The sequence below is a fragment of the Lagopus leucura genome, unplaced genomic scaffold (genome assembly GCF_019238085.1).
Source record: "Lagopus leucura isolate 7727_CA_CO unplaced genomic scaffold, USGS_WTPT01 Super-Scaffold_100159, whole genome shotgun sequence".
Lineage (NCBI taxonomy): Eukaryota > Metazoa > Chordata > Aves > Galliformes > Phasianidae > Lagopus > Lagopus leucura.
Window position 1 is genome coordinate 30,841,808 of NW_024962335.1, and position 15,386 is coordinate 30,857,193.

A 15,386-nucleotide genomic window follows, 5' to 3' on the forward strand; every position below is an offset into this window, starting at 1 on the left:
TTAATTCTATTGCCTTTATCTACTATTTTAAGAAATCCTGGTTTGCAGATGTGAGCATTATTGTATGTGTTTGTTGTTCAAATGCTTGATATAATTACTGGCTTTTACAATGCAGGAATGTCTTGATCTAGCAGGTTACAGATGACTTAGGAAGGAGTGTTCATTTACAATGTTATTCCAGATTACACACCATACAATAAGTATGTTAATGTGAATTTCCCAGACATCAGCCCCAGTGTTTAAACACAGAACTGTCAAAGAGATGCTAAAAAAGCAATCTGAGACAGTTATGCAGTCTTTTTACTATATCACTCACTGCTGTGTTCTAAAAGGTTGAAATGAGAGGGAGAAAGCATTAAGTGGGCACTTACATGATTGTCACTGCTTTTAATGAATACTAAAAATTCTGCTTGGTACAATACTGGGAGAGAAGCAAAGCACATCTGCTCTTCAAGTTTGCTTTTTATCTCTTGAAGTTGCGAATTGGTAACAATTGTAAGCAACAAAGGAAGTCACATTGGTAAAGATGCCTAACCTCTTAGTGCAAGAGGAGCCTGGAGTATAAACATCCTGCGTTTGCTTTTGACGTATTTGCATTGTTTATCTAATATAAGAAGAGGAAGGCTTGCTGATAGAATGGAATGAACCTCTAAGTACACAAAATTCTACTTCCAACGAACTCAGATGTGGGGAAATGGCAAAGGCACATTGTTCAGTGCTTTGCATTACGCAGTTTGTAGTTCAAGTGACAGTCCCCCAGCATTTCAAATTATTTGGTAGAAATTATGTTCACCATAAAAAGGACCTGCTGTAGTTTACAAGTTAAGAATTGCTGTAATGATTTTGTAACTGGTGCATAAAAACACAAAAAATTAGATGTTCAGTTGATTTTCTTAATTAGTAATCTGCAGTAATGAAAGAAATAAACAAAGATGTTACTAGCTAAACAAATATATATGTACATTCTCATTCACACTGTATTACCAGAGCTATTATCAGATTCTTGTAGTTAGCAAACAAAGGCTAAGAAACTTTCTGAGGAGGCCTTGCCACAACTGACAAAATCCCTACATACCTAGTTAAGAAGCTGCCAAGGTAAAGACACCTTTTGGCTACACCTAAGTTAAGTATGATATCCCAGGCTTTTCAGTAGTTAAAAAAAATCTCAAAGAATAATAAATTAGGGCTGCTCCAAAAGTAATGCTTGCTATTTTATTAAGTTGGCCCACGATGTCAGAGGCAGATATCGGTGGTATGGCAGTAGAAGTTGAAGCTTTCTACCTATATTTCATTGCATTTTGTTGTTGTGCGACAAATGGGAGCAGAAAGGCAGTCTCACAGAATGAAGTCTGACATGGAAGTGCACATGAAACAAAGGGGCGTCACTGAATTTCTCTGTGCAGAAAAATGGTTCCCAGTGATATTCATCAACACTTCCTGAACATTTCTGGAGACGAAGCAGTGGCTGTGAGCACAGTGAGGCAGTGGGTAGTGCATTTCAGCAGTGGCAACAGCGATGTGGAAGTGAAGCCATGTTCCAGAAGACCATGCAGATCTTTGTGAGCATGGCATGCCAGCTCTTTGTCATCGCTGGTGAAAAAGTATAGTTAATGGTGGTAGCCACTGCTGAAAAATAGTGCTTTGGAGTTGAGATTTTCCTCTATCAAGTAGTGTTATTGTGCTCTTTGTATTTGATGTAGTTTCCATGGAAATAAATAGGAAGCATTGCTTTCGGAGCAACACACATGTTTATTCAGGAGATTTGGGACAGATTTTCTTGTGTGATGAGTTGCTCTGGGAGTAGAACCACTGCTGCCTGGCTTCTTAGATTTTGTCTTGAAGATTTTCTGCGGGATCTTAGGGCATCTCATAAGAGTTGTCATCCTTCGGAAGCCTCTCTTCCGGATTGTACATGAGTCTTATTAGGCACTTACTTCCAGGAAACTCAAAGGAACGTAATTATTTTTGAGGCCTCCACTCCTCTGCCTATTGTAGTAAATGACTTTTAAATCTGGTGGGCATTTTCAGAGGGATGCTGAGAAAGGTACAGAATTGTAAGGTGCAATGGTTTTGTATTTGTAAAAGAAAGAAAAATATACCCTTTTCTGAAACTACTAAATCAAGTGCATGAAAATGCGACTCTGGCATTTTTCTGCATACAAAAGAGAATTGTAAAAAAAAAAAAAAAAAACAGAAGGAAAAATGAGGAAAAAAGATAAAGAATCATGTAGCAGAGAAGGGAAAGGAAAGAAAAATAATCTGTTAACTCATGTTTAGATAGTGGCTGAAAGAGTGGGTCATTGCTTGGAGCTCCATTCCAAATTGGCAGAAAGCAAATACTGGATGTGTCCTAAAAGAGAAAGCCCTGAAACCCAGGACTGAATTGGAGCCAATGTGTTTCTGACAGAATTTTGATGTCTAAGCATTTCTGTTGATTCCAAATCCAAATAGGATGAAAAGATTGATTATGGAGAAAAATACTCTTTTATTTCTCACAAGTTAGGCATTCCAGGAGAGGGAAAAATTATTTTGAAGAAAAAAAAAAAAGTGAAGTTTTGCTTAGAAGTGTAATTTTTATTCACCCCAAAATATTTTTAAATGACATTTTGTTTCATTTTGTTTCCTTGGTAATGTCAGAACCATAAAATGAATTTCCAAATATATCTCATTTCATCCAAGTGGTATTTTAATGATTTTAATACAGAAAACTATTTAGGCGAAATTCTCCAACCAGTCTAGTTGTATTTCCTCTCCAGGCTATGCAGCTATTTTAGCAGAAGCTTTTCAGGTGTGAAGAACTCGGTAATCCCATGTCTTTGGCAAAATCACTTGTCTTGATTTGACTAATCAAAATAAGAAATCATGAAAAAAATACATATTTTCCCCAAATTCATAACTTTTTTTTTTTTAAATCATCTTTGACTCCCATAGCATATGTTCTTGCATGTGTTTTTTGGCACTCCTGAAGGGCAGATCTATTTCTTATATGCTTGCTGACTTATTTCACAGGGGAATGAATTTTGTCCTGGATATGTGTGCAGAACTCCTGTGACAACCATAAGTTTTCTTTAATATCTTTGTATGCATAGAGTTCCTGTGCTAAAATGAAGTTTGCTACCTGCCCACCAGCAAAGCCATATGCTAGCATCAAATGTTAATTGGCTATCAGTCGAGTATTTAGTCCTTCTCACCTGCTAAATGGATAATGCGAGAAACTTATACAGAAGTTAATGGAATATACTTTCTAGTCCTTGTTAAATTGCTTGTTTGCTATAGATTTGTTTCATTAGAATCACATGGAATGAGTATCTAATTTCTTACAGCATTGCAGGCTCTTTGAAATTCTCATTCGTTTGCCAGTGTAGACTTACAGACACCCAGGATGGAGGGGACCTCAGATCATCCTGCACAGCAGCCCTTATTCTTCAGAAAGGGTCCCTTGGCAGTAAAAGTGGGAGCTCTGCTTTCAGCTTCTGCCATACTCAGACTGATGATGGGATGCACCGCTCCCACCTGAGCTCCTAACCCCATCACTGGAAGGATTGAGGAGATGCCCCTGGGGCCCCATCTCCAACCATTACCCCAGAGCTCTTGGTCAGCCCTGTATGCATTCAAAGCCACTCTGATGGTATCAACGGTGGCTACGTGGCTGAGTGGTAGGAACTTGCTTTTTAGTGTATTACTGTTTTTGAAATAAAAGGGGAAAACAAAAGGAAAAAGGAAGGAAAACAGCAAATCAAAATGCTAGCCATTGCCTTTAGTAAGGCTTATTTTCATGGAATCTGTAAAAGGAAGAGGAAGGCTGCATTGGCTAGTTTGTAGCTACTGCTGTCTTAGGTAGGAATCATTCTTGCCAAGCCATGAAAGCTTTCATGACTGTGAATTCAACATTCTTAGCTCAGCTTGTTCAACAAGGGACAGAAGGTGTGCCTGAAGTTATTTATACCCAGCTTGCCATTAGTACCCACTACAAGGTGCAGGATCAAGCAGTCAGCCTGGAAGAATCTGAATTCAAAACTAGTGACGCAAAAAATAATAGATGAAAAAGTGGTTGTTCTCAAACTATGGGCATGTATGAAAATTCCAGGCTACTGTGCTGTGTACTCTTGGAGAGGTCTTGGTCCAGCCATAGTCCAAGCCAGAGCTATAGAGTGTGCCATAGTCTGTGCCTAGGATTGGAAAACCATGTGTTTGCGTTGGGAGGATGTACTAGAATAAAAAAATACCAAACTATTTAAATAACAAAATATAACGAGAAAAAGTATTATGCTGTAGGTCAGGAGAAGGAAAGAAAGTTGCTATTCCAAGGTAGTTTTCAGGTAAATATCAGATATTGATAGTATTTGGTGGATCTTAAGGCCGTAGAAGGCACTCAGAACATTAAAAATTTTTCAGGATTGCATTCACACACCACATTGGATTGTGTTTCTACTACCGTAAGGTAGTGGCGCCTTTGAGGTTAATGGTAGGGGGATTGTACCTTTAATGCACATATGTATAGTATTCAGTGCTGACTTCTGCATGTGGACTGTGAGTACTGGTAAATATTCGTCATACTAGAAAGGCAGGAAATGTATATAATCAGTACTGTGATCTGAGAGCTGAGGGTCTTATACATCTTCTACGTATAGTTCATGACAGCAGTGCCCAGCCAAGAGCAAGGTTTCAAAGATTTCCTTCTAAGGTTAAGTTTGTACTGTAAGAGCGCTTGGTGTGAAGCATGTTTGTAAGTCTTCTAAGGACAAAATTGAAACAAAATACTGTTAAATTTATGTGCAAGCAGAAAGAATTACCTCAGTGTGTTAGACAGAGGGTAGAGAGAGCTAGTGGAGACAAAGGAGAGAAATTGGTTCAGCAAGTTGCTGCCTGGTATGGAATGAAAGGAAAAGAAAGAGGAAAAAAAAAAAACCTGAGCTGCAAACTCATCAAAAACAGAATTGTTAATTGAAAAGCTGACAGACCTGTAACTACAGCAGTGCTGCTGGCCGCCACTATAATAAATGTAACTGTACATTTAGAGTAATTTGCTAATTTGCCTATGTAACACCCACAGACAGCAACATGACATAAATACATTAGTGGAAGCAACAACTATAACCAGCTCATACAGGTTCTTGGCTGCTAGATGGATGGATCAGATGAGCTGGAAAAGATTTACAAAACAGAATAGAAATGGAATTGTTAACAATGTTGTGGCATGCTGGATTTCTTTTTTTTTTTTTTTTCTCTCCTTATTTTCCTCAGAATGCTTTAAGTCCTGTAGATGACCTTACATTATGCAGCACGTAAAAAACATTTAAAACTTGTGTATGTGTGCACACAGAAATGTGGAAATGGAATATACATCTGCAAAAAGTGAAGCATGAAGCATTTCAGAAACAAAAATTGCAGTATTTACATTTCAAGAAGTCTTTCACATGAATAATTGAGTCTGTGTGTAATAATTAATACCCGAACAGAGTTTCCCTTAATACATTTTCTAAAAGCACAGATGTATTGGGTCCACAAGCGGGATGGTAAGATCAATTTTCCTAATAATAAAGTCAGAAATGTCTGAAATGAATACGAAGGAGTCATGCAGATATTTTCATTCAGAAGACACTGAGTTCAGCCATTTATATACGTCTCTGGGCTAGTGTTTCCGTTCTCTCCTCTTTCTGGAGCTCTGAATCCCACTGTTGGATTTTATCTTTCATCCTACTAATGCCAACTCCTACCACACGTATGGACTGGTGACATAAAAACCCTGTAGATTTTCTCTCAAATGCACATGAAGCACTCAGCATAAGTCTTCTAGGACAGGTGATCCCTGCTTTATGGGTAGAGTCCAGCTGATAACCAAAGTGGAGTCAGGTGGAAGGGTTCTCTTGCAGTATTGCTTTCAGGAGAAAACACGTGTGGGGGGATATGTACTCTTGCCTTAGGCAGGAGGTTGCTGTTAGGTTTTTCACTAGCTGTGAGTTGTAAAATATTCTTAAACATGAGTCACTTTAAATTATAGACCATGGATCCAAGGAAGTCAGTGAGAAAATAGAGCTGTGAAAAGCTAGGAATCTCTGGGGGATGTGGAGTTCTGACAGTGAAGCTCAAGGCCTGTCCTGTTTGAAGTCTTGGTCTTCATATTGGGGCAGGGAGGGCAGCAGACCCATGGGTGACCCAAGCCTTTAGTCAGTGAGACGTTGTCAGTGCAAGCTGGCAATGACCGCAGGGCTAGGGAATGAGAACTGGGATAATTTATTGAGCATTGTGGCTGGTTTCCTTTGAACCCTAATTTCTGTCACTGAGTTGTCATGGCTGTCACAGTAAGTGATACTTGCAACGCAAATGGCAATTAAAGGGAAGTAAATACTAGAGCAGAAGTCTGCAGACTGTTATTTAAGGATGATGAGTTGAAAGTAGTTTCAACACAATAATGCTAAGCAAGCTAAATCGTACTGTGCCCTGAAGAAGACAGCAATGTCATTTACCCGAAATCACCAGGAATTATAGTAACACTGAGAAGGAATGTGCTCAATTGTTTTGACTATGTGAGCCTATTATAGGAATCGATAATAGTTTGTGAGTCTGCCTATTTTCTTTGATCGGATTTTCCATAAAACAAGTAATTTGTTTGTTTTTCACTGTTTTAGGTAGCCTGCCCTATGAATACAAGATTGTGATAGCAGGAAATCATGAATTGACCTTTGACCAGGAATTCATGGCTGACTTAATCAAGCAGGACTTTTACTATTTCCCCTCTGTTTCTAAGCTGAAGCCAGAGAGCTATGAAAATGTACAGTCTCTTCTAACAAACTGCATCTATCTTCAAGACTCTGAAGTGACCGTGAGGGGATTCAGAATATATGGCTCCCCTTGGTAAGCAGGTTTTATAGCATACATTAAAAAATATTGTTGATTGCTATCGCATCAGCCATTTTGTATGCATTCAGCCATATTTGGATTGCTGTGTTAGGAAGAAAAGTAGTACTCAATTTGATAAAGTTTTATATATTGTCTTGTAATGAATCACTCTTGTGACAAAATTATATGCTTGTACAGAACGGGTATTGTTAATAAAAAAATGATGGGGGAAAGATAGAGTACTACTCTAGACTCTTACCCAGGAGCAGTTCTTTAATATAGTCCTTGCAGATCTTTTTCTGTCGTAAAGTCTGTTTTCAACACTTAGTAAGTTTATATAATTACAGGTTAATTTTATTGCCAGGATAGATTCTTTTGACAGTTTCTGTCCTACAGATGATATTTAAGGTTCATTAATGTATACAGTAGTCATGTAAAGCAGCAAGCTTGTTTCAGTATTTGTTCAGGTTTTTTTTTTTCCCTTTGCATCCCTCAGAATCCTACTTTCCTTTATACAGTAGTAGCTTTCCTCAAGGTACAGCTGAGCTTTAAATTAATTAAAATCAGCAAATTAGTTGCAGCCTAGTATTTCATGGATTTTGCTATACTTTGTGAACACTTAAAACTCCTTGAAGTATCAGAGATAGATAGGCCTTGGCTTCCTGGCCCCCACCTTTAACCTCTCATGTGCTTCTTCTGTGTCACTGACATTACATTATAATGTTATTTCTGCAAGTAAGATTATAAATTAGGTCTTTTATGAGCATTCCATACACATTTAAAATAAGTTAAAATTTATTTTAAAAGGCATGTTTTTAAGAAAATATATTATTCTTCCTTTTAAAATCACATCAGGCTGGAACATAGCAAACAAGTTGTCAAACCTGATGCATATACCCCAGTGTGAATTTTCAGTGTGAATAAACTGTGAAATCTTTTGGAATTTTTTTTTAATGAAAACTGGCATTTTCCCATTTGGTTACATGAGATGGGCATTCATTTTTTCCAAGCTTATTATTCTACATTTTTCTGTATTAAACAGCTTCCCTCTTAACTGCACCCTTCTCTCTTCTTTTAGTCCTCCAAATCTTTCTGTTGCTGGTTGTTTTTTTGTGTTTTTTCAACCTTCCCACCTGCCTGCTGTGTTGTAGTTCATCTTCTTGTGTCTACCATGTATTCAATCAATATACAATTCACTTCATTTTCCAAATTGTTAGGGAAGATACTAGATTGTATAATTCCCAATATTAACTTCTGAGAAATGCCACTTGGCATCTCTTCCCATTTTGATGTTCAACTGTAAATACTGTAATTATGCTCTGTTTACAATATGTCTGGCAACTTCATATCTTCATTGCAGTATTCATAACCAGGCACCATATTTCTAGTGTCAGTAATAATTTTCCAGGCAGTAAAGTACCAAAGTCTCATTAAAGTCTCGATAAATTAGATTAAAGCAAAATACTATCTATAAAGTAGCACTAAGTATAGGCAAAAAGAAACATTTGAACTTTCTGGGTTTGATTAGGTCTGTAAAAATCTGTCGAAAAAACCTTTTTCCACCCACCAAACCATAAATGTTTCTGTAAAATATGATCTGTTGCTTTCCCTTTGTGCATTTATCCTGTGATTTTGCACAAATTTTCTAGGCTGTCTGGCATGACCCATTGTTCTTGAAAAAGATCACTTCTCATTTTTTCATGCATTCATTTAGATTTACTGTCATACTTATTTTTCCAATTCTGTAGTGCTTTGGGTTATATCTTAGCTTCTATGGTACATGCTTCACAGTGTTGCTAACTCATTTCCCACCCTGTTATGGTCCCAGAAGGTAAGAGTTGCAGAGTCTTTGAAGATCTTGACTTATATCATATGGGAGAGAGTCTTTGTGATGAAAACTAGGCTGGGAAAGCTTTTCTGACAAAAAGACCTAGTGCCCACAGCATTGCAAACAGGTATCTTCCAGAGACATTAAATTATCCACCATGTTATAAAGGTTGAAAATGCCTCCTAGAATCTGACAAGTGTAGTGGGTATCCACTGATTCCCTTTCTGCCTGCTAATTCTACCAGTGGTCTGTGGAGAATGTCTGTGGAACTGGGATGATGCTTAAATCTGCCTTTGCATATCCCGTGTTGTCTGGTTTCCATAGGTTTGACCATCTCTGTTTTCCCCTTTGACGAGATGTTTTTTCTTTTTGCCATTTTAAGCATTCCTGCACCAGCTTTGTTGAATTAGGCCTGACATTATGCTCCTGTTGTTTCAGCCAAACTGTTCTTTTTTTTGTCTCTTTGTTACTATGCAGTGCATGAAGCAATGTCATGTCTAATGAAAACAGCAGCAATAACAATAAGAAGTAGCTCTAAATCATTCTATCAGAAGGATGCATGGAAGAAAACTTGGTAGAAGTAACCAAGTTCCATCAGCAAGGCCTCTGGTCAGAAAACTTAGGAAGAGATAAAGCTGTTGTGTGTGGGTTAAACTGCCTGTCTGCTAAACTGAAGGCTGAGTACAAGTCTGTGCCTAATGAGCACTACTGTTCTTCAGTATTTCTTTTTGTTTCTGTACCTCATTTGCCCAGAAAAGAAAGGTGTTTTCAGAGTCTCTCTGGGAAATTAATATTTCTTTATACATTGCAATAATGATAAAAACTAAAAGGTACAGAACATTGGTGAACTTTTTGTGGTGAATCTTTTATTGCCTTTACATTGTGAAGCCAGTCCTTTACAAAAAGCTTACAAATCCAATAAAGACTTCAAAATTTAGAGTTCTTGAACCACTTAGCTCAATAAGAAAGCTAAGTTTCATGCAGTTGCTTGCTCAGCATCCTAAAATGTTTTCTTTTCCAGCCTTGAAAATATGCATATAGCTTTCTTAGAGGATTTGTTTAATTGGAGAACTCCCAATTAGAGTTTCTGTTTGTTGTACATGCATAACTCTAATTAGAAGGTGAGCTATGTAAAAACTGGGGCCCCAGGTCCTGCCTTTCTGTTTCTGATTACAGCCCTGACCCTCAGTCTTAATTTACCCTGTGTAAAAATAAATGCAAGCTACAGATATCCCTCCTTTATGAAAAAGGCTGGTCATTGTAAAGTACTTTGAGAGCCCTGGAATAAGGTCTGAGTGAATGCCAACCGGTATTAACTGAGTGTGTTTACCTGTAGCCATCTGTATTTTTGTATGTGACCTGTAGAGAATTAGATTATATTTCTGGTTAAGATGTTTTAGTTGCAGAGTAAACCTTGAAAGCTTGATTGGTTTGTATAACGTGCAATTTTCTAAGGCCTTTTAAGTAGGTACCAATTGTATGTAGTTAAATATATTCTATAGCACTTGGATATTTTGACCTCTAGTATTATCTGAAACTCAGTGGTTGTTTTTAATTGCAGAGAAGAAATGGGACACTGTCTTGTCTCAGAAACCAACGCTATAACTCTCCTGGGCTTCAGAGGCAAGATTTCAGTGCCACGTTGAACCTCTACTCAATAACAAAAATGTAACTGCCTTAAGCATTAATTACACTGGTAGTATAATCAGGCAGGGAGCAGCCATTTTGGTGCCAATACAAAAGCTTTTGTTTGAAAATATTTGCAACACAACAGACTCTAGGACCAGGGGACTATCAGTAAATACAGTGAGGGAGAGGAGCATAAAGACATGCTTCATCAGAAACTTGAGAATACCTGGATTTTAAATATATCCAGAGAATCTTGAGTTTTAAGGGTTTTCTGTGTCTATGTTTGGCCAAGGAATCTGGTGCTCTTCATAGTGCACCACACACTATCAGTTCATGTGTCTGGATGAGCAAACCATGAAGCAATTTGCCAGAGAGGTTTAATTTATTTTTTAGCAGTGTTTAAAATAATAATGTATAGATACTTATGCAGCAAGCAGGAACAACAGGGAGGTGGCAGAGCACCCATGCTTAGGTGTTTCTAAGTCTTAACACAACAGTCATGGTTGACCCTGTCTAGTGACTGTTCTTGCCTTTCTTGGAGTGGTAGGTTGGGCTGAAAACTTACAGAGATCCCTTCTGAGCAATGTTGCTGTGATTGTAAATCCTGCTGTGGAGCTAGAGTGAGGTATGAGTGTTGATACCTGAAATGAACTGGTATTAAAATGTTAACGCTAGGAAGCTTTTCCCTTGACCTCTAACTGTCAACGAGCAGTGGATAGTCCAGACAAATGGTTTGAAAGTCAGGAAGCCAAAATAACACTAGAAGTAGGCATTTGTGGCAGAAGTTCTTTTCTGTGTCATCAGACTGAGTGTTATCTGCATGAGGATATCATGCGTGGACTCATATTAATTAATGACTAGCGAACATTATAGGTCTTCAGCTTTCCATTATAGTTCCTTACCTCCATAATGTACAAAAACATACTATTATTGCAAAGGTAGGAGTGTTAGCATCCAGAATTAAGATAAAACCCACCTGTGCCTGTGTACTGCTAGCAGTTTTAATTAGTCATACACTGAGTTTGCACAAGATTCGTTCAGTGCACAAGATGTGTTGTGCTTGCTGAATGGGCATCTATGGATTCTGTGCTCATTATTTAATTACAATCATTTATTTTTACACGGTGTTAAGGTGCACGTATGCTTTGTATTGTCATGAGAGCACCTTGCTGAGTTTCATACTTGCAGGTGTGATCCTGAGTGTTGCTACATCTGCTTCTCTGTTGCATGAGGTTCCAGTAGTACCAGGCTGAAGCATGGCTGGAGCTTAACAGACTCTGCTGTGCTATGTTGTTTCTGTTGAGCTTTTAACAACCCAGTGAGTAAATAACATATCCCTCTGTTCTACTCTTGCATACCGTAACTAATGAGAAGACTTGAAACTGAATGAATTGACCCCTATATCTGGCAAAGGTTATACTGCTGCTGCCTTAATGTCTAATATTGCATCCCTACCTCATTTATTGGTAAAGTATACATTTGCAGAAGTTATTTTGTGTTTATGCTCTGACCTTGTGGAAAATGGCAGGAGTTTCTATTTAAAGGTGGACTATTGTGCATTAATGGCAAGGTAAGAGTATGTCTTTTACTTGATGTAGCAGGAGAAATGTAAGTGGCAGAAGGAAGGCGTCTTTTTCCTAGCCACTGAATCTCCATAATGCTTCTAAGCAGCTGTACAGAGCTGTAGGAGAAACTTCTGTCATCCTGTCCTAAAACAGGCATATAAAGTGGCAGGAGAGCATTTTATCTCTTTTTGCACTGTTTTTCATTTTCCACAATGTGGCAGAGAGAGCAGCAATCAAACTCTTTTTCCCAAACATGACCATTCTGTTATTCTAAGTGACACGTTGTCCTGGATAGCTTTAAAAAGCCCTTTTGGATGAGATTGCCTCCAGACTCATTATGCAGAGAGTGGATTTTTGTTTGGCTTTGATTATCTGGAGGAATCTATTTCTTCTGAGCAGACCCTCGTTTTTCTTTTTGCAAAATTACTTTTTTTTTTTTTTTTTCTAGTGTCTATGTATTCATATTTCCTTCTTCATTTTTTTGTTATAGCCCATCTGGAACTTGAGAAAGTTTTATTTCTATCAGGGAAAACGGAAGAACAAAGATTAGTATCAGCCTAGAAAGTCATTTGTGGCCATTTGTGTTGAAGTGACAGATGCCCAGGCAGGACTCTTGTTTTTTTTTATAGCTTTTCTCTAACAGGACGCTGATTAGATACAGTCCTCATGTGTTTACACAGAGGCCAACAGCTCTCATACAACATTTCTGTTCAGATAATGAAAACCTAATGAAGAGGGTTAGGGGTGTATGTAGGGGAAGTATTTGTTCTGTTCATTTATTGTTATTACTGAGCATCTTGGGTCAAGGATGGAAGCTCTGCCTATGTAATTGTAAGCTGTGTAAGTGTAAGGCACATTGACCTGTCAGTTGCAGCAGCCATCATCTCATCCAGAGTAACCTCAACAGGGCCTTATTCTCAATGTCATTCATCACCCCACTTCGGTGCTAAGGCTGGAAAGCTGTTCCAGCCTCTTGGCCCTTTCTTCAGTGCACTGCAGCTGTCTGTACTGTTATGGCATGCAGCCAAGTGCCCTTGTTCAAACTGTGTAGTCCAGAGTCATCAGTAGTGCTTAGCTACAGGTGTGTAACATCCTTTTATTCTTTTCCTTGACCAATTTGGTTTTTTAGTTGCAAAGTAGGAGACTCTGTTATACTCATTTTCAGACTCTGTTCTCACATGTGTGCACATGGGAATGAGCATGTTTTGGACAGGAAAATTGGTGAGCTCCATGCAATTGCAGTAGTTTCAGAGAGCATGCAAAGGGCAAAAGGAGGCAGGCTGATTTTTATTTCACATGGAGTCTAGTCCATTCATAGCCTAGTCTCTTTTTCAGTGCCTACCTCCTCCATCTTTTCAAGAGTGGCTTATAATAGTCGCTTTCATTCCTCACTGAACCCAGTTTCCATCAGTGAAATAATGTAACAAAGATTTATAGATTCATTTCATGAGAGGGACATGCTTTCATTTTGCCAGTAATGAATCATCTCATGTTTACTTTGCCAGACCTTGTACAAATCTTTACAGTCATTGAGGTGAACATCAATTAAAATGAAGCTGTATTAAAATAAAATATTGACTTCATTTAACATAATGCACCTCCCAAGTTGGGAGCATGGCTTACTCATGACAAAGCAGCAGCAATGCAAGATATTATGTTGCACATTTCATCCTCTGTAAAATACACAGAAAATAATCACTGTTCTTCTGCCTCAAAATGACCACTTTGATTTTTAGTTCTTATTTCCCCTTTCATATCTATGAAATAAACTATTCTGTATCTTGCTTGTGATGGAAATACATAGTGAAGCATTATTGGACAATTTTTCTAAATAAAATATCTGATCCACATTTGTTCTCTCCTTTCTGCACTTCGCTTTGTTAAAAGATAAAAATTCAAAGATCTGAAGTGCAATTGCTTACATACTGGCCTGTAAAGCAGTGAAATACTATGCAGAAATTCTGGCAGATGTCAGAGTAAGTAGATTTTTGAGCAGGCAGCTTGTTGTCATGTCTGGCTGTGTCAGTGCTAAAGTTTACAGAACGCTGGGTGTGGACATACTGCAGACTGCTGGGTTTTGATTGCTCAGAAATTTAATAATGGCGGATATTCCCTGTTTTTGCAACTCAGGAGCTATTTGGAGCTCTTTCTTTATCAGTGATGAGGCAGGCAATATAAATGAATAATTTAGGTACACAGACATAGCTTGTGAGGAAGAAGAATGCTGGCTGGGAGCAGGAGTAGTAGGCTCCACTTCTTGTTTAGAACTCAGGCATCTCAGGTTTCAGAAATTTTGGGGAAGATGTTGGCATCTAAGCCTTCCTAATGTGGCTGTGTGATTATGGTTAGAATGCTGAAGATGTTTTATTTCAGGCATTCAGTCAAAGGTAGGTAAGATGTGACAGATGGGTAAGAAATGGCAACGTGTTCAGAGGAGAGAAAGCGAAATTGATCATTCTGTTAAAATATATTAATTACAGTCTGTGGCACATAGATGCAGGTTTAATTGTATTTTAATGGAATGCTCGAGTGATATTTTTATTTCCTTTTCTGTACTTATCAGAAATTGTTTTCCATTTTGGAAAGTGCTGCTTCTAAAAACACTTAAAACTGCAATTCACTGTAGTTTAGTTTGCAACATATGGGAGATCGTAAGAATGTTTTTTTTTTTTCCTGCAAAATGGTTTTGATCTATTAAATTCAGCTGTTTAGGGGAGGTGGTGGGGAGAAATGTAAGATGTTGAACTCTTGAAGTGTAAAAGGTTTGCCAGTGACAGAAAGAAACTGAGACTTAAGAGTGCATTCTGGCTGTTTTATCATCAGAAATAGATCACTGAATATATATATGCTTTTTTTTTTACTAAAGGTACTTTGCTAAAATTGGTGCATTTTGCATGGTAAATGCGATCTGGCAGGCGTTCTCTTTGCATGACTTGGAAACAAAGGAAATGTGTGAGTGCCATTCAGTAGACAAGAGGTATACAGGTGTCATTGTTTATATGAGCAATCGTAGAATTGAGGAGAGGTCTTTTAATGAACACTGCAGTACAAATTAAGTGGCAGAAATGAATTAGCGACGATAATTAGCACCACGGAAAAAAAATGTATATGAAAAGAAACCAAGATTTCTCAGACTGAAAGTGAATTTTCTGTAGCATGTTGAAAGAACATGGTTGTTATTAACTAAATAAACTCTGCCTTAGGTTTTGTGAGTGAATGAGAGTGTAAATCTAGTTACACCTATCATAGTTCATAAATATTGTCAAAGGGAAACCAATGTGATGAATTCTAATTGTTATGTGCTCCTAAGAACTTTTCCATTTCCCTTGGGATAGTTTTTTTAGGCGATGGCAGTTTGAAACAGCCCTTTTTTCTTTTCCTGTTAATGAATATTCCAGAAAAAGTTTTCTGTCACTTATGATTTCTCCCATTGCCAAAGGCTAAGGGGCCTGGAACAGTTCTGTCTTTGATGGTCAAAAGAGAAGAAAAAAGTAAGTCAGACACGGTTCTGTACTGCTTACTTC

The 15,386-nt window shown here is 37.9% G+C and overlaps 1 protein-coding gene across 4 annotated transcripts in view; it reads left to right on the top strand.

Moving 5' to 3' along the window:
- The window catches only part of MPPED1 (metallophosphoesterase domain containing 1), a 60,963-nt gene that overhangs the window by 27,298 nt on the left and 18,279 nt on the right, over positions 1 to 15,386 (top strand). For all 4 annotated transcript variants that reach the window (XM_042890117.1, XM_042890119.1, XM_042890121.1 and 1 more), the window contains one exon: positions 6,630 to 6,855. In XM_042890117.1, the coding sequence (XP_042746051.1) occupies positions 6,630 to 6,855 (226 nt within the window). The remainder of the gene's footprint in view (positions 1 to 6,629; positions 6,856 to 15,386) is intronic.